Raw genomic sequence first — 27,809 nt, 5'->3', positions numbered from 1 at the left:
AGCATATATTATAAAACATTGTGTTATTAGATACCACATGAGATAATTATGAACATATATTACATTGTAACATAATCGGTATTGGTAATACTAAAAAAAAAAAAAAGATATCACATGAAATATGAAAATTTTATTCAAACTATATACAATAAATTAGGATATCAAACTATATACAATAAAAAAATTAATATATATTTTTTTTTAAGAAAATATAAATGATGTTCCAAAATTAGAAGAGTATGAATACTCATGCCTTTTTGCAACCATTTAATAAAATTGGGTTGTAAGAAAGTTAAAGTTTCTTAAATACAAAAACATCAATGATTATTATGTGAATATGTGGCATTAAAATGATCTACAAAATAACAATTTAAGGTATAAGTTTAGTTTATAATTATTTCGATATTACTTAAAATATAAATATATACAAAAAATAAAAAATTTATTCTACTTTTATTGTTAACACATTCAAAATATGTTCAAATATTTTAATTATTAGTATGACACTTATGTAACGCACACATACTAAAAATTTAAAATATTAAATTATACAATGTTATTAAAAACTATTAATGTTATTAAATTATACATATATATATATATATATATGTGTGTGTGTGTGTGTGTGTGTGTGTGTGTGTGATATGAGCTTGATTCATTCATGTATATATAATTTTGTAATTTCATAATAATGACTTTGATAAGAACAATTATTAATATAGATATTAAAGGTGTGATATTCGTATATACTTGAGCGTGTATGTTTACATATGTTTAAAATAATACCTAAAATAAAAAATTTAATTAACATAATATATATAATAATAAATTCATAAACAAATATACAAACACAACACCATGACAACACTAAAATTACAAAATCACAAATTATAATTTCCAAACATCCGTAAATATTTAATTCTATATATATATATATATATATATATATATATATATATATATATATATATATATATATATATATATATATATATATAAGTATATATATTTTCAAAATTTTGAATAACCGTTTGAATAAATTCGTTTAACCAATAATTTTTGAACAAAATAATAGTTAACCAAAATTTTACAAATCATTTAACCAATAATCGAACTAAAATTTTTCACTTAAAGAATAGTTAACCAAAATTCTTCAATTTAATCGGGCAATCGAACTTTCACCAAACTTATACAGCTCTATAAACAATATATAAGAAATTCAAATATAATCAAACTACTCTAACATAATACAAATAATTAAATTAAATATTTATTTAAATTCAACCTATTAAAGATGCTTTAAAAGATAATTTAAACACATATTAAATGCATAGAAAGAATATTTATCCTATACACCCAAATACAGCCTAACCCTACCCTCTTCTCTGCCGCCTTCGCCCATCGCTTCGCTCTGCGTCTCCGCTTCTTCGATTCTCCTCCCTCGGCTTCTCCGATTCTCACCCTCGGCGTCGCCGCTTCCCCGATTCTCCCCTCTCGGCGTCGCCGCTTCTCTGGTTCTCCCCCTCGGTGCCGCCGCTTCTCCGATACTCCTCCCTCGGCGTCGCCGCTTCTCCGATACTCCTCCCTCGGCGTCGCCGCTTCTCCAATACTCCTCCCTCGGCGTCGCCGCTTCTAACTCGCCGCCTCCGACTCTGCTGGATTATGTTTGGCTGATCAAAGTTGAGGTGAGAAAGTGAGAGAGAAGTTCATGGTGAAGGAAAAATGGTGAACTGTATTATTGAGTCTGGAAAGAAGATACAGTAAGCTTATATATGAAGCAGTCAAGCAACAGAGTTGGTTATAACCGATTGAACAGACTAACAGAATGAAATTACAAATCAAGCCCTTCCTTCGCATGCTCCAATACCCCCCCGTAAGCTAGAGCATGGAGGTCTTCAATGCCCAGCTTAGACGTGAAGTGCTGATACTGAGAAATGGGAAGAGCCTTTGTGAACCCGTCTGCTACCTGGTTAGCTGATGAAACAGACAACAGCTTTACTAAGCCTCGGTTTAGCTTCTCTCGGACTATGTGGCAGTCAATTTCTATATGTTTGGTGCGTTCGTGGAATACGTGATTCTCAGCAATAGCAACCGCAGACTTGTTATCACAGAACAGTGTGGCTGGCATGGTAGACTGAGTCTGTAAATCTGTCAACAAATATGTAAGCCACTGGATTTCGCACACTGTGGCAGCAAGCGCACGATACTCAGCTTCGGAGGAGGATTTTGATACAGTGGCCTGCTTTTTTGATTTCCATGAAATAAGAGATTGCCCAAGGAATACACAGTACCCTGTAATGGACTTCCTTGATTCACTACATGTTGCCCAATCAGAATCTGAGAATGCTTTGAGATTGATAGCTGAGTGTGCAGGGTAGAAAAGACCTCTGCCTGGGGATCCTTTTATATATCGGAGAACACGATGTGCTGCTGCTAAATGTGTGTCAGTGGGAGCATCAACATACTGGCTCAGCTGTTGGATAGCGTAGGTAATATCAGGCCGAGTGGCAGTGAGATACAGGAGCCGGCCAACTAATCTTCTGTATATACCGGCATCTGTCAACGGCGTGCCTTTGCCAGGTGACAACTTCAACCCTTGAACCATAGGGGTTTTCACCGGCTTGCATTCAATGAAACCACATTCTTCTAAAATGTCGAGAGCATACTTGCGCTGACAGAGGTTCAAGCCTCTGTCTGTCATAGTAGCCTCAATGCCCAAAAAATAACCCAACTGACCCAAATCTTTAATTTTGAAAGCATTGTCCAAGAACTGCTTGATGGATGCTATGAGGCCTGGCTTAGCACTGGCAACGATTATGTCGTCGACATAAACTAGCAGAGCAACAAAATTACTTCCACTGCCTTTTGTAAACAGAGATAGGTCTGCCTCAGACTGCCGGAAACCATTTTGGATAAGGGCTTTGGTGAGCTTTGCGTTCCATTGCCTACTAGCCTGCTTAAGGCCATAGAGAAACCTAAGCAGACGACAGACTTGATTGGGCTTTTCGCTTTCAAAACCGGGAGGTAACACCATGTAAACCTCTTCATCTAAATCACCATGCAAGAAGGCATTATTAACATCCAACTGATGAATATGCCAACCTTTTGATACTGCTACACCAAGAAACGTGCGAATAGTAGTCATTCTCGCAACAGGGGAAAAAGTTTCAAGATAATCAATGCCGAGCTGCTGTGTATAACCTTTCGCCACGAGCCTGGCTTTATAGCGTTCAACAGTGCCATCAGCTTTCAATTTTGTGTTGTAGACCCATTTGCATCCTATGGGTATTTTTCCTTGGGGTAGATCAGTTAACTCCCATGTTTTATTGATTTGGAGAGCTTCGATTTCGGCTGCCATAGCTTTCTACCAACAATCAAGCTGGACAGCCTGCTTGTAAGTTCTTGGCTCATTAATGGTCGTGACTGCCATGGCGAATGCTTTGTGTGCTGAATGAAGATTCTCATAACTCACCACCTTGGACAAGAGATGAGGTGAAGTTCTGACCTGAGCAATAGCATCACAGTAATAGTCCTGCAATTTGCTTGGAATATGTCGCTATCTGCTTCACCTCCGAGGCTGATCAACAGGAATGGAATGTATGTCATTATTACTACAAGTATTATCATGTACTGACCGTGATAGACGGCTGTTGATATCACTCCTTAGAGTAGGCTCATGCACGTCAGTCTGGTTGGGAGTTGGTAATGGGATCTCCATCTGTGTTGGAACATCTGATTCCTCATGTTCAATTATAGGAACATTCAATTCTTCACAATCAACTATAGGAACATTGGGTAGTGATGGACTGTTGAGTTCTGATGCTCGATCACTTGTCTTGACGAAAGGAAACTGACTCTCGTAGAATACCACATCTCGTGAAATAAGCACAGACTGATCCTCTATATCATAAACCAAATATCCTTTTGTATCTGCATGTATCCCAATAAAGACACATTTCTTACTGCGGGGAGCTAGTTTATGCCGTGATGGAGACAAATCAACAGCATAACACAGGCAGCCAAAAACTCTGAGACTATTAAGGTCTGGATTCCTGTTGTGAAGCTTAGAATACGGGCTGTGCCCCTCAAGGACCATTGACGGGAGTCTGTTAATGAGATAAACAGCGTGCATGACGCATTATCCCCAGAACTCAAGAGGCAAACCACCTTGAAACCTGAGAGCACGAGCTACGCTCAAGACATGTTGGTGCTTACGTTCAACAACGGCGTTTTGTTGGGGGGTATATGCACATGAACGCTGATGGATTATGCCTTTTGCTGCAAAAAAATCCTTCATATCGAATTCTAGACCATTGCCACTCCTCATCACTTTGATTGCCACACTAAACTATGTTTGAACCATGCTGCAAAATTTCTTATCAACTCTCTTGTTTCGGATTTGTTTTTCATTAGGCGGAGCCAAGTGTATCGAGAATAGTCATCCACTATAGTGAGAAAATACCATTCTCCCCTTAATGTTTTGACTTGGAAAGGTCCCCAAATGTCCAAGTGAATGAGATCAAAGCAGGCATTTGACATAGTATTACTTACTGGGAAGGGGGTCCGTTTTTGCTTTGCAAAATGACAAATGTCACACACCACATTCTTTGAATTAGAAACAGATATGCTATCAAGAAGAGGAATTTTATTCATTGGGTAATGTCCCAAGCGTCGATGCCAGAGATCAACACTAATACAAGGCATAGAAAATCTTTTACAAGGATTGATTACCGGTGGCTCACTGAGCAAACATAGACCCTTCTCCTCTTTAGCAAATCCAATCCTCTTCCCATGGTCCTCCTGAAGTAGACACTGTCCAGAAGTAAACACTAGTGTGTGAGATGAGTGTTGCAAGAGCTTACTAACAGAGACAATGTTAAAGTTGAAGGACGAAATATGCAGAGCGTCTGTTAGCCATAGTCCATTGTTCAATTTTACTGTTCCCATGTGTTCAACAGCAACGCATTCACCATTAGGTAGACTCACCCCAGCTCCCTTAACAGTATGATACTCATCAAAAAATTCAAGTGAACAAATTATATGATCAGTTGCTCCAGAATCAAGGATCCAAGTTGATGGAGATAAAGCAATTGAATTAATATGAATATAATCAGAGAACTTGCCTTCACTGTAGCTATCTGATTTGTTAAACTTTGGAATAAGAGAACGGCTGCAGTAGTAGGAACTTGAGATTGTTCCTTCTGATTGAGAAGTTGCAAAATCTTCTGAACTTGTTCAGACGTGAAGGTGTTCTCGGAGTTCAAAGTAGCAGCTGAGACAGGTTGCTTCCCCCTTAATTTGAATCCAGGTACCCAACCGGGAGGATATCCGTGCTTCTTGTAGCACTTTTCGACTGTGTGGCCAGTCATTCCACAGTAAGTGCACTTAGCATTCCTATTGGCTCCTCCTCCATTCACATTCTTCTGATTATTGTAATAGTTAATAGCAGCGGCAACGACCTCGTCTGCCTTGTTCTGATTGTTTTGAACAGCGTTTGCATGACCGATTTCCACTCCATTCAAGCTGAGATTAGTGAAGTTCAATTGCCTTTCAAATTTCTCTGCCATGACAAAGACCTTGTGCATCTCTGGTAGTGGATCGAGCACCAGAACTCCCGATTTCAGCGAGTTGTAGTCTTCGTTCAGACCTTGTAGGAACCGGACGATTTAATCAATCTCCTGATCCTTTTTGATCTCGTCCATCAGATCACAAGCAAAACGCTGTTCACACTTATAGATCGGCAAAGGTCTGAGAGCGTTCATTTCTTCCCATAGGGTGCGGCATTTAGTGTAGTAATCATTTACAGTAAGGCTCTCCTGTTTTAGTTCGTAAATCTCATTTTGGAGGGAAGATATCTTGTGTGGATCTTGCTGTGAGAATCGTCGTTTCAGATCATTCCAAATGTCTTTTGATTCAACCATATACATGACGCTCTGCGCTATAGAGGAATGCACAGACTTCAGCATCCACGAACGCACGATCAGGTTGCATCGCCTCCACGCCGGATACTGTGCATGAGTTATCTCCGGCGTTGCGATGCTGCCATCAATAAGACTCCACTTGTTTTTTATCTCCAAGGCTGCGCGCATGGAAATGCTCCATGACGCGTAGTTACCGCTGCCGGTAAGAGGAGGGGAAACGAGAATCGTATTTAGATTCTCGTTGATATTGAGGAAGAGAGGATCATCCATATCATCCTGATTGTTGCTTCTCTGCGAAGCCTGATTCCTCTACAGATTAGAACTTGTTCGAACTGGAGAACGAAGAGCAGGCGAAGCTGGACGAGCTCCTTGGTTGGTTTCTCCAGTACCGGAGACCGCAGCTGCGTAACTGGCACGGCGCGGCTCTGATACCATGCTGGATTGTGTTTGGTTGATCAAAGTTGAGGTGAGAAAGTGAGAGAGAAGTTCATGGTGAAGGAAAAATGGTGAACTGTATTATTGAGTCTGGAAAGAAGATACAGTAAGCTTATATATGAAGCAGTCACGCAACAGAGTTGGTTATAACCGACTGAACAGACTAACAGAATGAAATTACAAATCAAGCCCTTCCTTCGCATGCTCCAATAGACTCTCTACCTCGGCGCACTCATCTTCTCTCTCTATCTCGCAGCCTCTCCGGTTTCGGTTCTCCACCCCCAGCACTTTCGAGTTCGAAGCTCCTCTCTCATCACACCTCTGAGGCAATCCATCGAACAGGTGGTATATTTGAACCGTGTTAGTGTAAAGTACGTGTTTCTATACTCCAAACTGCTTGTACGACTTAGAATTAGGGTTAGGATTTCACCTTTCAATTTCTGTTCCATCGCTCTGTTCTCCCTTCATCGCTCTTGCATGCTTTAAACATTATCCTTAGGATTAGGATCAACAGTTTCCATATTTTTTCTCATATTCCTCTTACCTGAAACTGGAATTTGCTATCCATAATTGGACTGTTTTAAAATCATTTTATGTATGTTGATAGGTTTAAGAAAAAATTAATAAATATTTCAATACAGAAACTTTTGGAACTAACAGTATATTATATTTTTTTTGCAAGTTTTCATCATACAATGGTTAAAAAGATTTCAATAAGAGGTTGTTACCATTATTGAAGTAAGTAGAATGTATTAATAGAATTAAAGAAATGAGTTTTCAAAAAAAAAAGAATTAAAGAAATGAAATCAGGTATGGTTTTAGCTTTACCTCTATTTGTAGCTCTGATTTTCCTCTTACAGTCAATGATAAGCCTCGTGAGCATCTTCACTATAAGTGGATTACAGTTTATTATGAATAAAGAATGGAAACATACCAATGGTTTTTCAGGCGTGATTGTTAGAGCTTCTTCCTCTACATCCTACCTTTTTCCGCCTTCTCCTCTGCCGCCGCGGTGAAAATACAGGAACATCTCTGAGTCATTTTTCCTGATGATGAACTCCGACTGGTAGCTGGCTTATTTATAGTGTTGTATGGTATTATAGAAGCTTTATGTATATTTAATGTTGGTCTTGAAAATTGTATAAGTCATTTCAAATTTAAATTTATTTTGTATTGATGTCTTGTAATTATGGTTTTAAGTATACGAAGAGGCAACTTGAATTAGGTAGTAAATAAAATCTGATATTCAAATAACCTTTCAAATTTTGAGATATTTAAATCTCAATGTAATTAATGAGATAGTAAACAAAATCTGATTGCTTTGTTTGTTGCAATAAATGTGAACGTAATAATTCTAGAAATCTATCAAAATGCTTTCACACTTGGGCGGGAAATTTTTGGCTCTCTTCATTTTGCTTTTATATATACTTGTATTGTACCCGTGCGTTGCACGGCTGTGTTTAACTATACTATGTTGCATAACTAATTTGCTTTGGACTCCATGCATGGCAAACGTATATTAAAAGAAAATTATGATTATAAACATTCAACAATTATTAAAAAGTTCATGGTACATATGATTAAATATTATTAAGTATTACACAACAATTAAAAATTCGCAACCTTCTTGGTACACAACATTAATGGTACACAACATTCATACAATGTACCTACTAAACTACTGCAAAAAGAAATTTATACTACATGTTTACAAATTATTGAAAACCTCATGGTACACAACATTCGTAGTATAATTGTTACTCTCTGCATCATCATTTGATATTAAGATTCTAAACCCTTTAGGGTTACTAACCCGTGAAGCAGCAACATATAATTGGCCATGAACAAAAACAGGTTTCTTTAGGAGTAACCCAACATGCTTTAATGTTTGACCCTGGCTTTTGTTAATGGTCATCGCATATGCCAACACTAACGGAAATTGTCTTCTTTGAAATTTGAATGGAAGCCTTGTATTTGTTGGCGTCATTGCCATCCTTGGTATGACAACATGACTGGAGATCCCACTTTAAGAGTTAAAGCATGATTAGGAATGCCAGATGCTTTTAATCCATTACGGAATTCTGGAGTGCGCATATCCGATAGGATGTCATTATTTGAATCCGCCTTACACACCGTGTCGCAACTTAGGTATGTCCGGCTTTCAGCAACATGGAGATCGGTCATATATTCATTCACTGCATTCACAACATCTAGCGTGGGGGCTAATATCGCACGACTCTCCATGTACTCTTGGTGACAACCCCCTTCTTTGAACATTGGAAAAATATTATCCACAATAGTTGCTATGTTGTCCCCTGTCGATGGCAACAACATTTCTTGAGGAATTTTAACTTTGGCATAGCCGTCATTAGGGCCTCCCAAAATACCATCGCCGATTTGGGCCAACCACTAGGCAAAATCTTTAATATCCTCAATATTAGCACCTTGTTCATCTGTATTTAGGCGAAGATTCTATGTTAACCTCAAGACTTGACATGATCCCCACAAGTAAGAAGAGTTTATTGTTGCAGAAACAATATCTTGCCTTGATCCTTTAGGCACAACCGGTAGTATTTGTCTAAAATCACCTCCTAATACCATCGTTTTACCACCAAATGTCTTACTACCACTAATGCAATCTTGGACCCGCATAAGATCTCTCAAAGTTCTATCTAGACATTCGAAGCAATGCTTGTGCATCATTGGTGCTTCGTCCCATATTATAAGCTTGGCAGTTATCAACAGTTGGGCAAGATGGCTACCTTGAGATATGTTGCATGTCGAGTCTTCTGTAACGGCAATAGGTATAGCAAACCGCGAGTGAGCTGTCTGACCGCCTGGCAACAGCAAAGAAGCAATACCGCTAGATGCAACATTAAGGACCACATTTCCTTGTGCCCTTATTTTTGCAGAGAGTGCTTTCCAAACAAATGTCTTTCCGGTGCCGCCATATCCATAAACAAAGAAAAACCCGCCCTTCTGTTCTTGTACATCATTTAGGATCGTGTTGTACACCAAAGATTGCTTATCAGTTAATTGACTTTCTATCCTGCCGCTCTCTAGAAGTAGAGCATCTCGATCATATGCAAGCTCATCACACAACAAACGATTGTTGTGGTTCCAAGATTCTTCAAGAATTGGAATTGGCATATGAGGGTAATCTTTCAAGGACTTGTTGTACTTTTGTAACAATCGCTCAATCTCAATTAATGCTAAATTCTTCTTGTCGTCATCAGACAAACTGAGATCTGCATTTTACAAAGTGCATTGTTAAAAAAAATAAATGCTATTAACGCGATAGTACATAAGTTAAAATAATTATTAAAACACAATAATTTTATAATAGAATACTTACCATCATTGGAGAATAACCTCTGCCTGTTAAATTGTACGTCCTCTGCCAAGTGATGCCATATTTGACACCATACGTTTTCCGGCCGGTTAACCAAGTTGGATGTTAATAAGACCACAAACAGTTTTCTCATTGCTGTTGCAGTAGACCAAAGACTTGCTTCATTGATTGCATCTATGTATTCTCTGTCATCATCTAAAAGCCCTCTTGCATAGCATGCATCCATAAATGATGGATATACTACACCTTGATACGACTTGATGTCATCAAAATTAGTAGGACCACGAACTACATTTAAGAGACATCTCAAATAATAAATTTCTCCACTGCCAGGCGGTACGTAAAATATTCTTCCAATAGAGAAACCCCTCTTCCTCGGATGTCATTCTCTAATATCCTTCTTCCATACAAATCTTGTTGGCATGTCAATATAAGCTAACTCCCTTGCCGATTGAAACTTCTTGTTAGCATCAAACCACGCGGTAAACATACTCTGGTATACAATTGGTCGACTTAACACATTCTCAATTCTGTCATCGTCCTGGAATACCACTAATTGACAATCAGGCAAATGGAAGCTCAACCTCTCCACAGGCGGGTGCCTATACTGGACCTCAAAGCTTAACAATCTCCATGCAGCTTCGCATGCAGACACGTATCTACAATCGTAGAACATAGTAATTTCGTCAACATGCTCACTTGCATGCTCATCTGCGGTGCTCTTATAGAATTCTGCAGTTACCTTATCATTGCCTTTGTTCACATACTTGAATAGATACTTGATTGATCTAGATTGGTTACACCATTCTACGTTGATGTGGGCTTTGTATTTGAGAAGAAGGTATCTATTATGTGGCACCACATATCTACTATCCAACTTTACACTATTCTTATCAACTGTTCGACCATTTGAACGGCGTCTGTAAATTGGATATCCATCATCATCTAATGTTGACACATCTGCATATATTGGATATCCATCATCATCTAATGTTGACACATCTGCATATTTTGGATATCCATCATCATCTAATGTTGACACATCTGCATATTTCTTAGGGAAGTGTTTAGAACACTTGTTGTTTGCCATGCATGGAGATTTAGGCCTTACTCTACCACATGGCCCGTGAATCATAAACTCCTCAACAGCATTAAAATATGCGGTGTCCATTATTGGGTCCGGTATCTCGGCTGAAATAAATTGGTCAATCATATCTGCTGTAAAGCCTTGAGGCCGTCTTTCTAGGAAAATCAGAATGTGAGCGTGTGGTAGACCTCTCTTTTGAAATTCTATGGTGTAGACAACTGCATGTAAATTACCGAAAAAATCAAAATAGATATTAGATGTTGATCTATAGAGTGACTATTGGAAATTAAAATGTTCAATATAGATATAGTGAAATTAATACAAAATTAATTCACCTGCCACAACTTTTCCAAAAAGCTTTCCCGCACGAATTTCCTTCACCAATTCATCGAGCTTTATCTTGAAAACCCTGCACAAAATGTCAGGTCTATCTCCTGGTTTGAGATTTGATCTTAGCATGTACCTTTGGATCTCTGGCCACTTTGGGTTACATGTAAATGTTATAAATAAGTTTGGATAACCTTTGGCACGACAAATCGTCATCGCATCCTGATAATTCTGTATCATATATCGAGCCCCCCCTGTGAAACTGGATGGTAAAATGATTTGTTTTCCTTGATTGCTAGTATCAACTTCCCCTCGCGTCAAAGCATCTGAAAGACCTTTGTATGCCTCACAGCGTAGCGCTCTTTGATTATTTCGAATATATAGAAGCCGGCTTGATTCCACCATTGTGTATGCATCAACCAAAAACTGTTGAAAAAGTCTCTTTGCATGTAGTACCGTAGACAGCTCACCAAACCGCTCGTGTATCCTGTACGCAAAGAATTCTCGCTGCGAGACCCTAGTTCTACCCCCGGTGGGTTTTAGCCTATCCAAATTGAATTGAATGTCCTCCTTGTATCCGTCTTCTCCGAAAGGAAACAACAGCGGATACTGCAATGGCAAGTACGCCGGGTTCAACTCGTTTATCCGCTTCAGATATCCGGCGTTTGTCTCTACTATAATATCCCTATGACCAAGCGCCGGATCGAGATCCCCCACTATAAGTGCAGCGACTTCCGATACAGTGGGCAAATTGTATGTTCTCGCATCCCCATTCTGCTTACCAATCAATCTCATCTTGAACTCTGATTGTGGATTGCATTTTATATGCGTTTGAGCCCAACGGAAACATTTCACCAAGACATTGTGATCATCCAAATCTTGTTTTATGTCCTCCACCAAGACATTGTGATCATCCAAATCTTGTTTTATGTCCTCCACTATTTGAACATGGGTTTCGGTATCTTGTTTTATGTCCTCCACTATTTGAACATGGGTTTCGGTACTCGGTTGATCGCCCCTATATCAATAGCGTTAAGAATTGTAAGAAATGAAAATAACTTATTACACTTAGATACTAAAATATAAGAACGGTAGTACTTAAATGCGAATCTTTAAAGTTTATTACCTAAATGCGCTGATGCGATTCTCCACCTCATTCTCCGTGTCATGTATGTACAATTGAGCAAATTTTGGACTACTGCCGTCTTGAGGAAGTAACCCTCCCATTAAATGGAAGTTTTGACCATTAATTATAAAAATTGGTGGGGCATTCGCACTATTTATAGATGTATCCACTTTTGCTCCTAAGGATGTAAAAGAGAACATGTTATTATACATCCTAATGTTTTTCGAAAATTCAATACGTTTCTCTCCTTGACCGAAAAATAAGTTGTAGATTCTTGTTGGCGGTACACGCATTCTTGGTAGCTTGATCTTGCCATGAACACAGCATGTAGAATACTTAGTATTGTGTGTCGCACCTCCTTATTAATACGTTCTCCATACCAGAAAATTGCATGGCAATGATCACAAATATTGTTGGGGTCCCCAATATCATTGTAGATCACTACAAAATTTAAATTGAAATGTAAAAAAGATTCTTTAATAGAACACAATATTAACTCTTCTTTTACAGAAATTAAAGAATAATAGGATTCAAAATTGTTTAGAAAGTAACTACGTACCGTCGGGTGCAGGTGGAATTACATCAGTGTGGTTAATTACCACAACGGATGAAGTTTGCACATCAGGATTGATTTGGGGGGAAATAGATAGCACATTATCAACATCTTGAATATTTTCTAATGAGGGAGAAAGTAATGAAATATGTTGGTACAATAGACTAATAAAAAATATATTATTTTCACAATTCTATACTAATAACTAATTGTATCATGTTAACTGCAATTGAATCTCAGTATTTATAAAATCCACGCCGCATAGAAAATAATATATTTTTACTCACAAGATTATTTCAAAATATTCTAAAACATTAATTTCAGTGCAGACCTATAAATGTTCAAAATGCGCACCTAAACTTGTAGATGGTAATGAACATGTAGGTTCTACTCCATTGATGGTTGGTATGCATTTTAGAACATTGTTTTCTTCATGTTGAACCGATCCAGCTGTAATGAAAGTCAACAACATTGTATAGATCAACAAACTCACAACTCACTTATTATGTATAGTTTTTATTAACATAAGTATAACTTCATTTGTAATTAAATTAATAGACAAATTTAAGAAACATTATTAAGCTATAGACTACAATGGAGATTTATATGAAAGTAAATAAATAAATTTATGTCCTCATTCACATAGGAGGTTTAAAAAAAAAAGATAAAAACTCATTAAAAGTAAAATTTGCTAACAGAACAATTTGCAATAATAAATTACATCTATATTAAACTGCTTACCAGCAAAACCGTTTTCCTCCATTACTTTGCTTGTATCGTGCAATGTAGAGGAAAATTCCTCTTCTAAATTGCGAGGAGGGTGAATTGATAAATTTGACCTCAACCTGTTGGTTCTAGTTCTCGTCTCTTTTGGACAAAAAATATTGTTTTGTTAAGAAAGACATATGACTAAGATAGCATTGAAGTTGTGAACCATGATTGGCATTTTTTTTTGTTGTAATACTAAATTCTATTTAACTAACCTTTAGTAACGTTTTGGGAAGGCAAGTGCCCTGTAGCATGAAAGTTTGTTGTGGTCACCTGAAATGATTGAGATGATCTTCCCCGAGATGATTGCACTAATAATAAAGTTGAAGAAATGTGATTTAAAATACACATTTAATTTATAATGTGTAATCTAAAACTCTATGATAAATAACCATTAGTAAAGTTTTTAATGGAATTGGATACTATTATGTATTGAACCTAAACTTTCAAGTAGAAATCTCTACATTCAAACAAAAATTAACTAACCTTTAGTAACGTCACTGTACGTCAAGTGGCCAACTTCATGAAAGTTTGTTGGTGTGTCCTTAAATAATTGAGATGTTCTTCCCCGCAATGATTGCACTAATAAAAAAGTTCCTCAAAAGTGATTTAAAAATATATTGTGCAAGAAGATATTTAAGTACAAAATTTAATTTGTACTATATAATTTTAAAACTATATAATAACTAACCATTATTCAATTAATTTAATGGAATTGGATGTCTATTACGTATTTAAACTACACTGTACACTCTCAAGTAAAAAAATGTAGAACACACACCAAAAATTAAACTAACCTTTAGTAACGACACTGGACGTCAAGTGCACAGCACTCCTCAAGTTGGTTGGTGTGTCTTGAAATACTTGAGATGATATTGCCCGCATTGATTGCACTAATATAAAAGTTCAACAAAAGAGATTTAAAAATAGAATACAATTTATAATGTGTAATTTAAAAACTATATAGTAACTAACCAGTAGTCAATTAATTTAATGGAATTGGATGTCTATGCCTAATTGCGACTACACTCGCAAGTAGTCAAAAGCAGAACACAGACCATTAAAAAAACTAACCTTTAGTAACGACACTGGACGTCAAGTGCCCAACACTCCTCAAGTTTGTTGGTGTGTCTTGAAATCCTTTAGATGATATTCCCCCCGTTGATTGCACTAATAAAAGAGTTGACCAAAAGTGATTTATAACCAAAACAACATTCCTAATGGTTAATTTCCAACTATATGATAACTAACCATTACTCAATTATTTTAATGGAAATGGATCTCGATTACATATTGAACCTAAACTTGTGTTTAGAAATAAAAAACAACAACAATTAAAGAAACCTTTAGTAACGTCAGTTGACGTCAATTGGCCACCACTCCGAAAGTTTGTTGGTGTGTATTGACAACCTTGAGGGGACATTCCAGAAGTTGATTGCACTAATATAAAGGTTGAACAAAAGTGATTTAAAAATAACATCTCAATTATAATGGTTAATTTTGAACTAAATGATAACTAACCATTAGTCAAGTCTTTTAATGGCAATGTATACGTGCTATTACGTCTTGAACCTACATTTCCAATTAGACAAAACCCAAAGCAAAAAAATAAATGAGGATCAACAAAATCAAATTAAAAAAGCGAAAATAAAATGAGTCAAATTATGCTACACCTAATATCATGTTAATAACTAATTTTGTAAACAGTTTATTTAAAAATGCGAGGTTCTATTATTACCTTTGTTGCAGCTGCCCCATTGGGATAGTGGCGTGCTAGAACTAATATTGGACTTTATTAAGTTACCACCTGCAAATTAATGAGTTGTGGGTACAAATTATTATATATAACTACCATACATAAAATTACTAAAAATAAAATATATTTGTCAAGAGTCATTCGAAAAAGGTTGTTCTACTCATGTGAAATACTTACTATTATTCAAAATGGTCAATGTCGTATTTATAGAGTTCTCAAACACGCCAAATACGTAAGGATCCGTGGGTTGCACATGATGTGGTGCTCTTGTTGGCAACACATGATGTTCATTGTCTGTGCTGTTGTTTTCTGCATTGTGAAAGACCATTATGTAAAATAAGCAAGTATACTACAATATTATACTTATTACTTAACAATTATATACTTTGGAAACATTATCTTAAAAAGTTACATGAAATATTTTACACACATTGTAGTATAAAATTTTAGCGTATATATGTATAAACTACATATACGGACACACCATTATTAATATATATGTATTTTATATATATATAAAATATATACGGACACACCATTATATCTGTAATATATGTATTTTATATATATATATATATATATATATATATAAAATAAAAATCAAATATAAGATGATGCATCCGTAGTCTTCATTTTGGATCTCCCAGCTGCACATCTCTCCCTCTCTACTCCTACCTCCATTTCTCTACTGCTATTACACTCATATCTGTAACTCTACGAACCCAGATCTTTAATCCATGCCTATATCGCTCAACCTCGCCGTAAACGACATACCATCCCCGTTAATCGGCGACTTGAGGTACCGATACCATTAGCAAATTGAAGAAAAGGATTTTGGTGCAAGATGAAGAACAATGAACTGGTAAGTTTTTGTTCAGATTGTATTTAGTTTTTAGATCGTAGATCTACGATTTCCGACAACTTATTTTTGAAATGCATGTCTTTTCCAATGAAACTTGCAGGTTTCTTTTTTCGGTTACTTCTAGTGAGAAACAAAACTACGGACGACTGGACTATGTACTGATACACTGACCTTTACAGTGAAAATGAAGTTTCAAGCTAGGGTATTTGGTAATTTTTCTACTCATTTTGTTTTCAGTTCTTCATCTTGCACCAAATCTGGACTGTCAATTTGGTAAAGTTTCAACCTAGGCTATTTGGTAAAGTTTCAGTTTGTCTTATGTAATGACAACTCAATTCTGTTGATTACTCAATTAGAAGGCTACCTATTCACTGTCAATTTGTATTGGGTTGGCCTGCAGTTAATGAATTGCCCTGAGTTCTGAAAATTTGCAATTTGTCTAACAAACTTAAGTTGATTTAAGTTTGTTGATACAATTTCAGTAATACATTACTGAAATTTGACTACAATTAGTGTTAATGAACCCCTAAAAACCCTCACTACATAGAGTGGTTTCGTGCTAAATGGTAATAGAAATTTACTATGTTTTAGTAGGTTAGAAATTTTCACTCTAAATATCTAACCTACGTACTCAAGTCTGTAATTTGAAATGTAAAAGAATCACAGTGAGTACCTTTCTCATTGGATGGATGTTTCCTTTTAGTGCCTATGACCACTGATTTGGTGAGCTTCCTCATGCTTGAAATTGGTTATTAGTTTTTCTGTAGTAATCAGCATCAATAATGGAGGGGACTTTTGTTTTTCCAGTATGACATTGGAAGACTAAATGACTTACATGCCATTAATGATTTTAGCTCCATAATGATGATTAACTTTATATGTAACAAAATAATTACACTGATGCATATTTTATTGATAATTTTTAACTAAATTGTTAGCCTAATGTTTAATTAAATCTAATAATTGGCAGCTAAATAGTACAGTTTTAATACATATTCACTTAATAGCTTTTTTAATATTTATCCACAGGATTCAAGGTTGTGCATTGGCCTTCATAATTGATGATTACAGAATAGTGGTATTCATATACTAAGGATGAATCAAGCAAACAACACACATGCTCTCAGTGCTGTGAAATAGATAAGTCACCTATTCATTTTGTAATTAGTTATTAATTAAAATAATGATCCAATTTGACTTATGTTAGATTAATAGAAGAAATGTACTGGTTTTCTTGATTTACAATTTGGTCTCTTAGAAATCTACCATCTATTCAAATTTTCATTAAAAAAATAATACAAATTACTGGTCATAATTTAAAAGTTTGGATATTACCATCTCTTCAAAATTTTCAATAAAACGAAAGTAAAGTTTGTAAATTACCAACTCAAACTGTGTAGAGCATTGTCTTTCTGTTCATTTATATTAATTTATAAATGAATTTTTCTAGCACTGGAATTTCTAATTGCTACTATCAATATCTCAGTTTATATGCTAAGGATGAATCAAGAACATAACTGACACACTGTTAGTGGAGCCGAGAGGTAAGTCACTTGTACCTATTCTTTTTTTTTTTTGAAAACACTTGTACCTATTCTTAATTAGTTATTAATACAGTGTGAGATTAGTGTTTTTTTGCTGCATTAGTTGAGTAATTTGTTCATTCAAAATTTTTTTTTGCTGCATTAGTTGAGTAATTTGTTCATTCAAAATTTGCTTGAATGTATTTAGTTGAGTAATTTGTTCATTCAAAATTTGCTTGAATGTATGGCAATTTGTTGACATAGTATTTCAACTGAGCAAATACTGAACTGATCTACATACGAAATACTGAACTAAGCAAATACAACTAAACAAATTTTCAAAATATAATTTATTGAATACAAATTGAATGTATGTTACTAAGCAAATACAACTAAACCAATTTTCTAAATACAGTTTTGCTAGTTTATTGAATACAACTAAAACAATTTTCAGAATTGCAGTACATACTAAGTGTAGACAGTTTTGCTAGGTTATAGCAGTGCTCCAACTTTGCTCAAAGTTTCTGCTTTACATCTCCTGCCCTTAGACCTTGAATCCTGCAACAATAATCCAAAATTCAAAGAGTGGTTTAGTTAGGAATGCCACTTTTATTTTGATCCACAACGGTTTGACCTGCAATACTTTTTTTTTAATACCAAAATAATAAGCAGTCACAATACATAACCAATAGCGAAATTCGGGGTACAGTTTAAAACAGAAAGCAACACCAGAAACAAAACATAACTGTCATACACAATAGTAACCCAACTGTCCATAAAAAACACTCATAGAAAACACTCAATCTATCTTCTCTAACTTGACATGGCATTGCTTCACTTTCTTTCCACCCTTGGTTGAGGAGAATGAATCAAGCAAACAACGCTTGACTGGTCCATCAGTAGTACAATCTGTACTACTCGTTGGAGCCAACAGAGCAACAGGACTCTCCCCCTCATCACTCTCAAACCCCTGACCATTGAAAACATATATTAGCCAAAGTTAGCATTTGAGGAAGACTTACTTTTTAACTGCATTTAGTTAAAAAAGAAACCCACTACCTCTAAAAATTTATCATCCCCCTCGCTTATAGGGCTTTCAGAGTTAAAGTCATTTTCTTCTAAAGCTAGAAGATCAGGGCAGAGTTGTTGCAGCACTAACTGGTCAGTGTTAATTTTCACTACAGGAAATGGGATATTACGACGAACAAAGTGTTCCTTCTTTGCTGAAATCTTGAAAAGCATTGTCCTCCCTATGAGTTCATATATCTCCTTTATGTGTCCAAGGTTCTGAAAAAATGAAGCTACAGATTACTTATAAGGTTTGACAATAAAATAAATCTGAACTTAAAAAAGGCCCTATAACAAATTTAGAAAAAACTTACATTCAAATTCCTTTCATATAGGTCTTCTGCTGCAATACCTAGCAAATCCATGCATTCCCTATCCCATAGCAAAAAGGATGCAGTACCCTTCATGTCAACCACACGCACTCTAAGTTTATACTTTCTAACACTACCATCAGGGATTTGATTACATTTGAAACACTTATTGACACCCTCAAAAAGTTTGAGTGCTTTATTGCAACCCTTATGAGGACAGGAAATATAAAACCAATCACTTGGTTTTTCCACACCATTTACCCTTGCAGCTATCCAAAAGTCACCAAACTGGATAAAAAAAAAGAATACAGATATTAAATTAATGAATAAGAATTCGCAAATGTAATCCAAAATCATTAATTACATCTTCAGTGTCATAGAGATCATTAATAGTAATGAGTTCCAGCGATTGAGTGCTTGAATCATCATGAGTGTTTGTGAAACTCATGCTAGACATGGAAGCTACACTCCTCATGGGTGTAAGCTGTGACAGCTCTGTCATACTGTAAATTATAAAGAAGAGTTAATAACAAATATAAAAACAATGAAAACAGAATTCAGTTCATGTAAAGTTACCTTTCTTTAAACTGCTGCATTTCAGGACAATCAATATTAAAGTGAATTTGAGTGACATCATAGGAGGAGCAGATTTTTACATCACCATCTGAAATTATATATGTGTATGTTAGTATAGGTGCACATCTAGAATATTATTTAAACTACTTTGATAAACAATGATGTCACTTACCTCTAACACCAAATTTCAGTCTACAAAACTGGATCAAAACATACAGAGGCTCATTACCAGGAGATTGATAGAAAGGCTCAATTTTTACAACATGGTCATCCCAAAAAGTACAGGTTAGACGATTACCCCTAAGCAATCAAACGCAAATATTTAGCGAACAACATATGCATCCTACTTATATGGTAAAAAACAGTAAATACATTCCTTACTGTGAATCTTCTATAACAAAATCAATTAGTCTAGTATCATTGCAATTGATGGTCTTCTGTTGTGGAGCATGTATTTGAACAACCCGACCAATCAAATCTAATTGAAAAGATCTTTGTCAAAAGAAAGGCAGAAAACAGAAACAACTTTTGTACACTAATTAATGGACAGAAAATTCAGATTTGAATGCTTACCAAACAGCTCTTTGTCATTTATGCTTGGGTTACTCCTCAAACTTTGGAATGACCTGATTCTGTACATGTGTCTAGGGAAATTTGTAGACCTATATTCTTTCATAATAGTCTCACCATTGAATTGCAACATGTATTCATGCATACTGGTTTTATAAGTATGCCAGTTGGCTACCACAAAGAAGTTTTTTACACAATAGACAGATCCTTCAACAAAACTGTTAAGGAATTTAGGAAGGATGTCGTTTGGTATATGGGCATGGATAACAGTCCCCTAAAGAGATAAATCCATATTTATGTGCTTAGCATTTGTAGAAAAAGATTGAACCAAAACTAAATAAAACATTACAGTTTCGGTACGGCATTTGAAAGACTTATTTTGTTACCGAAACAGAAAAGACAGACAAATTAAAAACACACAATTTCGGGCAGATTAATGAAGCATTTGTACAGAAAAACTAACATGGAATTGATTTTTTTTGCAGGTTCATGAAGTATTTATGTACAAAAAAACTAACATGGAATTTATTTTTTTTGCAGGTTCATGAAGTATTTATCATTGTAAAATACTTACCTCTTCGTCATGAAAAATCACCTCTCTGCTATTGATCTCAGTAGAGCCTCTCCTTTCCATTACACAGTACGTACGCATCACTCGTAGCTTCATAGCACTAGGCTTTCAACTGGTTGGCAAGACAATACATCCCCATGATACAAAACCGTTGAGCAGCAGAACGCAAAAGATAACAGCACTGGAGAATTTATTTGTATCTGTATGTAGTCTATAGCTTAATATGGCATGTAATATATATCTGAGATGTAGATGTCTAGAAGCTTCAGAGTTCTAAATGTACTGTATTTATGGTTGCCTTGGTACTCTAACCGTTAATGACGGCTAGAGTATATATATCCAAGAAGGCATTATGGAGATCGTATACATATGCTTGTATATAATGCTGAGCGTGAAGGACCTCTATAATTGTTCATGGATTATCGAATCGTTAGCGACGATTCGGTTTACTATTATATTTCCCGGTAATGGTTTCCGGCTAATTTGAAAATAAATTTCGGTAATTGGATCACATTAAACCACTAAATTTAATGTTGCAACGTTGGTAAAACCTAACGTAAAGACACGCTGGTTATTATCCTACAAAGGCGGTCTAGCAAACGGCGCCGTTTAGACTTGGGTGGGAAATTGTGAAAAATTTAGGCCATTACGACGCCGTTTTTAGTGCTGCATTTATTGTTGCTCTTGTTGCTATTTTATATATAGAGATATAGATATAGATATAGATATAGATATAGAGATATAGAGATATAGAGATAGAGATTATTATTATTATTATTATTATTATTATTATTATTATTCCTTTAATTATTATTATTATTATTATTATTATTATTATTATTATTATCTTTGTTGTATTAATATACAAATGTTATATGGGATGATTGTAGTTAATAAAGTTTTGAGTATTTTGTTTTGTAATCAAATTATGTACTAAAATTAAAAAAATGAAAAAATTGAAGAAATGGAAAATGAAAAGGAAAATCGGAAACTGGAAAAATGGAAAACTGGAAGAATGGAGAAGGAAAAATGGAAAACTGGAGAAATGGAATATTAGAAACAGAAAATTGGAAGAAATGTTTGTATCACTGTGTTTTAGAAAATTAATCTCGTACTCTCAAGTGTTGCATAATAGAATTTTTAATTATTAATTATGGTATAACTTGTTAATCTTTTGGTTTTTGGATGACGGTCGGTATAGTTTGCTCACGAGGGAAACTGGTGAGTCAGCCATGGGAGCTAGGAAACGAGCTTCAAAAGAACCGGCCGGCGTGGCTGCTAAACCGGAATCTGGCGATTCCAAACCGGTTCCAACGCCTGATGATGCCTCGTCCGAGCCGAAGATCACCCCTTCAAAAGCTCCATTAATGTTCAAATGCACTGCAATTTTCTCAATCCCGTACTTCTACTTGATCTACTACCACTATGGAATCGAATCGGAGCTCCGGAGATCCATCATCATCAATGCTATTATTAGCTTGCTCGGTTACTTCGTAACCCTAGCTATGATCCCTGTGGCCTCGAAATACCTTGTCAGAAGGAACTTATTCGGATACGATATCAACAAGAGGGGCACTCCTCAAGGCACCATTAAAGTGTAATCCTCTTCTCTTTTCTATAATTCCTTAGAAATATTTTCATCATTTTGATTCAATTTGATTTCTAGATCATTTGGTGATTCCTCCTTAAGTTTTGTTAATTGCATTATGCACTAAATATTAGAGGCTAATATTTTGTAGGCCTGAGTCACTGGGTATTGTTGTTGGGACCGTTTTCTTGGTTGTGGCTATCTTGTTTCAATACTTTAACTTCACAGCTGATTCAAATGTAAGTGTATGCTTCTGTTTATATTTTTCCTATGTTTCATTTAGAAAATGAAATAAAATTGAAAGACATTCTAAAAAGTTATGTCAAGTAGTCTGAAGATAAAAACAAAGTTATTGGGTGAAAAATTAGGGATGTAAAATATGTAATGCACATGAATCCACTGTACCTACCTTTCTAGTACTTTACAGCTGAAACAACAAATTTCACAATGCTTAGCTTCTATTAAAATTTGCTGGTTTATAACGTTCATGCTAAGTCACTTCAGTGGCATTGCTCCGAGATTTTGTTCATAATATTCATTTACATCATGTATGTTATATAAATTTACGACCTACACCATAGATTTTATTTCTCATTCACACACACACACACACACACACACTCATAATGAGTGTATTTACCTATAGGCACGTTTAGCTTTGTAATATTTCTGTTTTGACCTTTTTATGGGGGAGTAGAGAGAGTGTTGTCAATTGTTCCTTGTGTAAAAAAGTAAATTGGATGCTTAATTGTTCCTTACAAATAGGGTGCAGAGAATACTGATATGATACAAAGAACCCTTACTATTTTAAATATTATAAAAGGAAAATGGGGTATTCTTGACTTAAGGAACAACTTGCTCCTTTAATTTCTTTGATTAACTTGTAATCTAGATCCTTGAAAAGAGGTTGTAGGCCACAAGTTTGTGCATTTTAAATCAGAAGCTTTGATTTCCACCATGCGGCACAAGAAGATAGATTCCGAAGGATGGTGTGCAAACCATGATATATTTTTATTGTCTTAGCCAATGATAATCTTGTCAAAAACCATCTTACTTAATTTATCATCCTATACTGATTTATACCACCTTAAAACATCATATAAATTTACAATGAATGAAGAATTATTATATTTTAAAAATAAATAAATAAAAAATCTCTGCAAGTTATATCCAGATTTGTATAAAATGAATTGTAAATCTTTTTTTCATTGGTTTTTTTTTTAAGTACATTTTGAGAATTTCATATTTGAACCTTTTCTTCTTGAAAGTTGATTTAGCTCTTGCTGTTTGGTAATTGCAGTGGCTTGTTGAGTACAATGCGGCATTAGCTTCAATCTGCTTCATGATGATGCTTGGATTTGTTGATGATGTTCTTGATGTACCATGGAGAGTGTATGTTTTTTGGGTCATACACTTGAAACTTTTTCATATTCCATTTTATATTGGAAGCTTGCATGCTTTTGACTTATTAATGTTATAATAAAGATCCTTATTTAGTTTACTGTTATGATGAAGACAGGAAATTGTTATTGCCATCTATTGCAGCTCTTCCTTTGTTGATGGCGTATGCTGGGCATACAACTATTGTTATACCAAAGCCTCTAGTTCAATATGTTGGATTAGAAATTCTGGATCTAGGTATTGTTTGATTTAACTGATACCTTGATTACCTTCATTATGATGTGTGGACTGATTGTTCACTTTTCGTGTTACACAATTTGTTTCATTGGTGTATTTTGTAATGCTTCTACCAATTTTAATATGTACAGGATGGATTTATAAACTATATATGTGGCTCTTGGCCATATTTTGCACAAATTCCATAAATATTCATGCTGGTATCAATGGCCTTGAAGTAGGGCAGACAGTTGTTATTGCAGCAGCTGTAAGTTTAAAGATTTTAGTATACTGAACCTGAAAATAATTTTCATGGAATCTAACTGACAGTATTACTTGTAGATTTTGATTCATAATATCATGCAAATTGGAGCATCTACTGGCCCCGAGTACAAACAAGCCCATGCATTTTCTATTTATCTTGCCCAACCATTGCTTGGCACTTCCTTGGCTTTACTTTCTTACAACTGGTACTGTACTGTACTTTACTTCAAGATTTTCAATTTTCCTAGAACTTTGCAATTTGTCTTCTTTGTGTGTTATCCTGATCTTTCTATTATAGGTATCCTTCTTTGGTTTTTGTTGGTGACACCTTCACCTACTTTGCTGGAATGACTATGGCAGTAGTTGGCATTTTGGGTCACTTTAGGTATGTGAATATGTATTTTCCTTATAACAATATAATTAATTTAAGTACAGAATGAACTTAAATTTTGGCTCTCCTCTTATTAATTTGGGATTCTGGGAAAGAGAACCAAAAATTAGTCTTTGTTTTGGTATAGATGTATTAAAAACTGTTTTTTAGGCTGTCTGCTGATATACAAGTTGACCTCTGTCTCGAGATGGATGATCAATTGATCATATATTTCAAGACAATTTTTAAATTTAAAAATAAAATTAACCAAAAAGATATATCAAATCCCATATTCATCTTATCTGGTTGACTTTTGAACCAATAGCTGTTCCATCAACATATTGATGAATACCCTCAATGTGAATTGCAGTACTACTATCCCGCAATCAAACACTTTGAACATAATTTCAATCCACAGGAATGCTGTCTATATTATTAACATGAATACAGATAAGGATTTGTGGACAATTATGTTACACAAAGTTAAAATATGGCTTTAAACTGCGTCTAATTGCTACTGCACCATAAAAAATACATGCACATTTGTTACATTAACCAGTTATTCCCATCAAGCATGCACGCATTTTGTTACATTGTAAAGTTACTTATTTAGCTGTTTTGATCTGAGATTCTGCGAACTATAATCAACTACTGTTGTCATGTTTTATCCTTTTCAGTGAAACACTTCTGATATTCTTTACCCCTCAAGTTTTGAACTTTCTGCTGTCACTCCCTCAGGTACCCAACCCCTCTTCCTAGATTATATTCCTCTAAAACAGAACAATGAAGTTAATATTGTTATTTATGAAGACTCTTAACCCCTTACTTTTCTTCATTTTTGCTTTGTCAGCTAGCTGGTATTATCCCTTGTCCACGGCATCGACTGCCTAAGTAAGTTAATTTATTTGCCTGCTTGACTTGTAAATACTCACAACTAAATTGACCTCTATTGGAACTGTTCAGATTTGATCCTCAGACGAGGTTACTGACTGGTACGAATGACGGAACATTGGTAAACTTCTTCTTAAGACAATTTGGCAGAATGTCAGAACAGACCCTTTGCGTCGTATTACTACTTTTCCAGGTAATAGTTTTCTCATGTATCTTGCTTTTAGTGAGCTGCCAAGTTCCTTCTTATTGTTGAATGGTGGCTAGCCACTCATCGGACTTCTTCTAACAATGGTTCATTTACAGTTTTGAACACACTAGCGGTTATTGAACAACTTATTTGAATTTGATGCTGGCATAACAACCCTAAATTTACTTATATCACCAGCATGGTTGCAGTAAGCACTAGGTGCTAGTCGTGCAGTAGAGGAGCGCCTAGTGCCTAGACGGCCTAGGCGGGCGCCTTTGCGGCTAACTTTAAAAAAAAAAAAAAAAAAAAAAAAAAAAAACTGTGCACGTGTGCGGGTGTATATATGTCATATTATATATATATATATATAAATGAGTTCTCGTGCGATTGACCTTCTCAGGTGTGGTTGTGCGGTTGCTTTAGGTGCATAATTTTCCTTCTTAAGGTGCGGGGTTTGTATGCTTAAGGTACGTCAGTGTTGAAACTTAAGGTGAGTGAACCTAAAGCTTAAGGTGCGTTGTTTTCCTTCTTAAGGTGCGTGATTTGTATGCTTAAGGTGCGTTGTTTTCCTTCTTAAGGTACGTGATTTGTATGCTTAAGGTGCGTGAGTTGTTGAAACTTAAGGTGCGTCATTTTAAAACCTTAGGTGTGTGGTTTGTGTTCTTAAGGTGCGTGGTTTGTGTACTTAAGGTGCGTCGTCTAAAGCTTTAGGTGCGCATGGTTTGTGTTTTTAAGGTGCTTTGTTTTTGTGCTTAAGGTGCGTGGTTTGTGTACTTAAGGTGCGCCATTGTAATGCTTAAGGTGCGTAACCGCACAACCGCACAGGAACCAAGGATAACAATAGGCTGCTGCATTGCTTGTAGAATTCTTGTTACTTCAAGTCCTTCGTTCCCTTTGTTTCTTCAATCCTGCATATGTGGCATAGTCATTGAACCCTCATATATGAATTTGTCTGGGGACAGGCCTTCTGCTGCTGCTTCTGTTTCGTGCTGAGGTGGCTTCTTACTGGTTGGTATAAATGAAGTTGCAACAGTAAAGAATATTCTATTCCCGATGGGCGCACAAATGAATGAAATCAACTCACCCTGGAAGGAAATGCAGAGTTGTTTTGTTGTCGCTCACGGGAGGAGGTAAGGAGAACAGTTGCTGCTTTTAAATGAGTTTAAGAATTAGGTGTGTTGGAGTTTTGACCTAACTCATAAGAGTTCCAAGAGAATCATTGTTTTATTAACTGGAGCGCGTCAACTTTAGTTTTCTTATCCCAGAATGAATACACACACACACACATACATATACACACACACATACATATACACACACATATACATACATGTATATACATATATGTATATATGTTTCAGATTTTTACAGTAGCATTATCTGTTATTTTCTGGTAGAGGCGGATTTTTTTGGATCCAAATTCAAGCGAATACAGTGTTTGTTGTATGGCTCTGTTTTGGATGTGCAATTATAAAAGAAAATGTTAATATGAAGAGAAAAAGGGAGAGGGAGTAGAAATTGGAAGTTAGAACTCTATAAAATTGATATGCTTCTGATATACCAATCCCGGCTCTCTTGCCCTTGTTGAACAAGAAAGAGAGCGCAATGAGTTTCTTATGCAACTAATATCCAATAATTTCAGTCCACAAGGTCACTTGAAATAACTGGAAATTATACCTCACTTTGGACACAGTCAAGTCAGTTCTTCACTAGTTGATGCTATCCGTTTTATCATTGTTGCTTTCTTTCTACTCACTAGTCAATATCCATTGCCTTCTCCTTTTCACTTATTTTGCTAGAACAAAGCTTTATAGTTTGATCGTACATGTGAGACTGTAGCAACAAATGGTCATCTGCACCAATTTAGGGTGTGTTTGGAAACCCGGAAAATGATTTCTGGAAATCATTTTCCGGGTTTCTTGTGTTTGGTAACTCATGAAAAATTAAAGTCAAAGGAAAACATTTTCCTAGTCAAAGCAAAATACCCTTGTTTCTCTGGAAAATGACTTCCCCTTTTTTTTGGGGGAAGTCATTTTCCAATCTCCTTCTACGTTTCTAACCCGTCCGAGAAGTCTTCTCGCCATCG

The 27,809-nt window shown here is 35.6% G+C and overlaps 1 protein-coding gene and 1 long non-coding RNA gene across 5 annotated transcripts; one reads left to right on the top strand and one right to left on the bottom strand.

The window, feature by feature from the left end:
* Positions 1–6,568: 6,568 nt before the first annotated feature.
* Positions 6,569–7,295, bottom strand: LOC116030059. The gene is made up of 3 exons (XR_004100356.1): positions 7,185–7,295; positions 6,787–6,906; positions 6,569–6,677 (listed from the first exon to the last, which is right to left on the bottom strand). It is a non-coding gene; the product is annotated as an uncharacterized LOC116030059 (long non-coding RNA).
* On the top strand, positions 7,040–27,096 carry LOC116030058 (UDP-N-acetylglucosamine--dolichyl-phosphate N-acetylglucosaminephosphotransferase-like). 4 transcript variants are annotated; one of them, XM_031272166.1, is made up of 13 exons: positions 7,040–7,422; positions 22,008–22,403; positions 22,546–22,633; positions 23,695–23,786; positions 23,914–24,032; positions 24,164–24,279; positions 24,354–24,481; positions 24,574–24,660; positions 25,323–25,383; positions 25,496–25,536; positions 25,609–25,729; positions 26,124–26,190; positions 26,686–27,096. In XM_031272166.1, the coding sequence occupies exons 1-12, from the start codon at positions 7,406–7,408 to the stop codon at positions 26,187–26,189; spliced, it is 1,332 nt and encodes a 443-aa protein (XP_031128026.1). In that variant the 5' UTR covers positions 7,040–7,405; the 3' UTR covers position 26,190; positions 26,686–27,096. The 4 variants fall into 4 exon arrangements, with proteins under 4 accessions (XP_031128026.1, XP_031128027.1, XP_031128028.1 ...); XM_031272167.1 differs by having other exon boundaries at positions 26,124–26,213; XM_031272165.1 differs by having other exon boundaries at positions 7,313–7,422; positions 26,124–26,168.
* Positions 27,097–27,809: the final 713 nt, after the last annotated feature.

Source organism: Ipomoea triloba, chromosome 9 (genome assembly GCF_003576645.1).
Source record: "Ipomoea triloba cultivar NCNSP0323 chromosome 9, ASM357664v1".
In the NCBI taxonomy this organism is placed as follows: domain Eukaryota; kingdom Viridiplantae; phylum Streptophyta; class Magnoliopsida; order Solanales; family Convolvulaceae; genus Ipomoea; species Ipomoea triloba.
Note: the sequence above shows the minus strand (reverse complement) of the source record. Positions and strands in the feature narration are given on the sequence as shown.

Coding starts and splice junctions, on each gene's coding strand:
- LOC116030058 (XM_031272165.1), top strand. Junction 24,482..24,573: donor GCTTTACTTTCTTACAACTG/GTACTGTACTGT, acceptor TTTCTATTATAG/GTATCCTTCTTTGGTTTTTG. Junction 25,537..25,608: donor CCACGGCATCGACTGCCTAA/GTAAGTTAATTT, acceptor GGAACTGTTCAG/ATTTGATCCTCAGACGAGGT.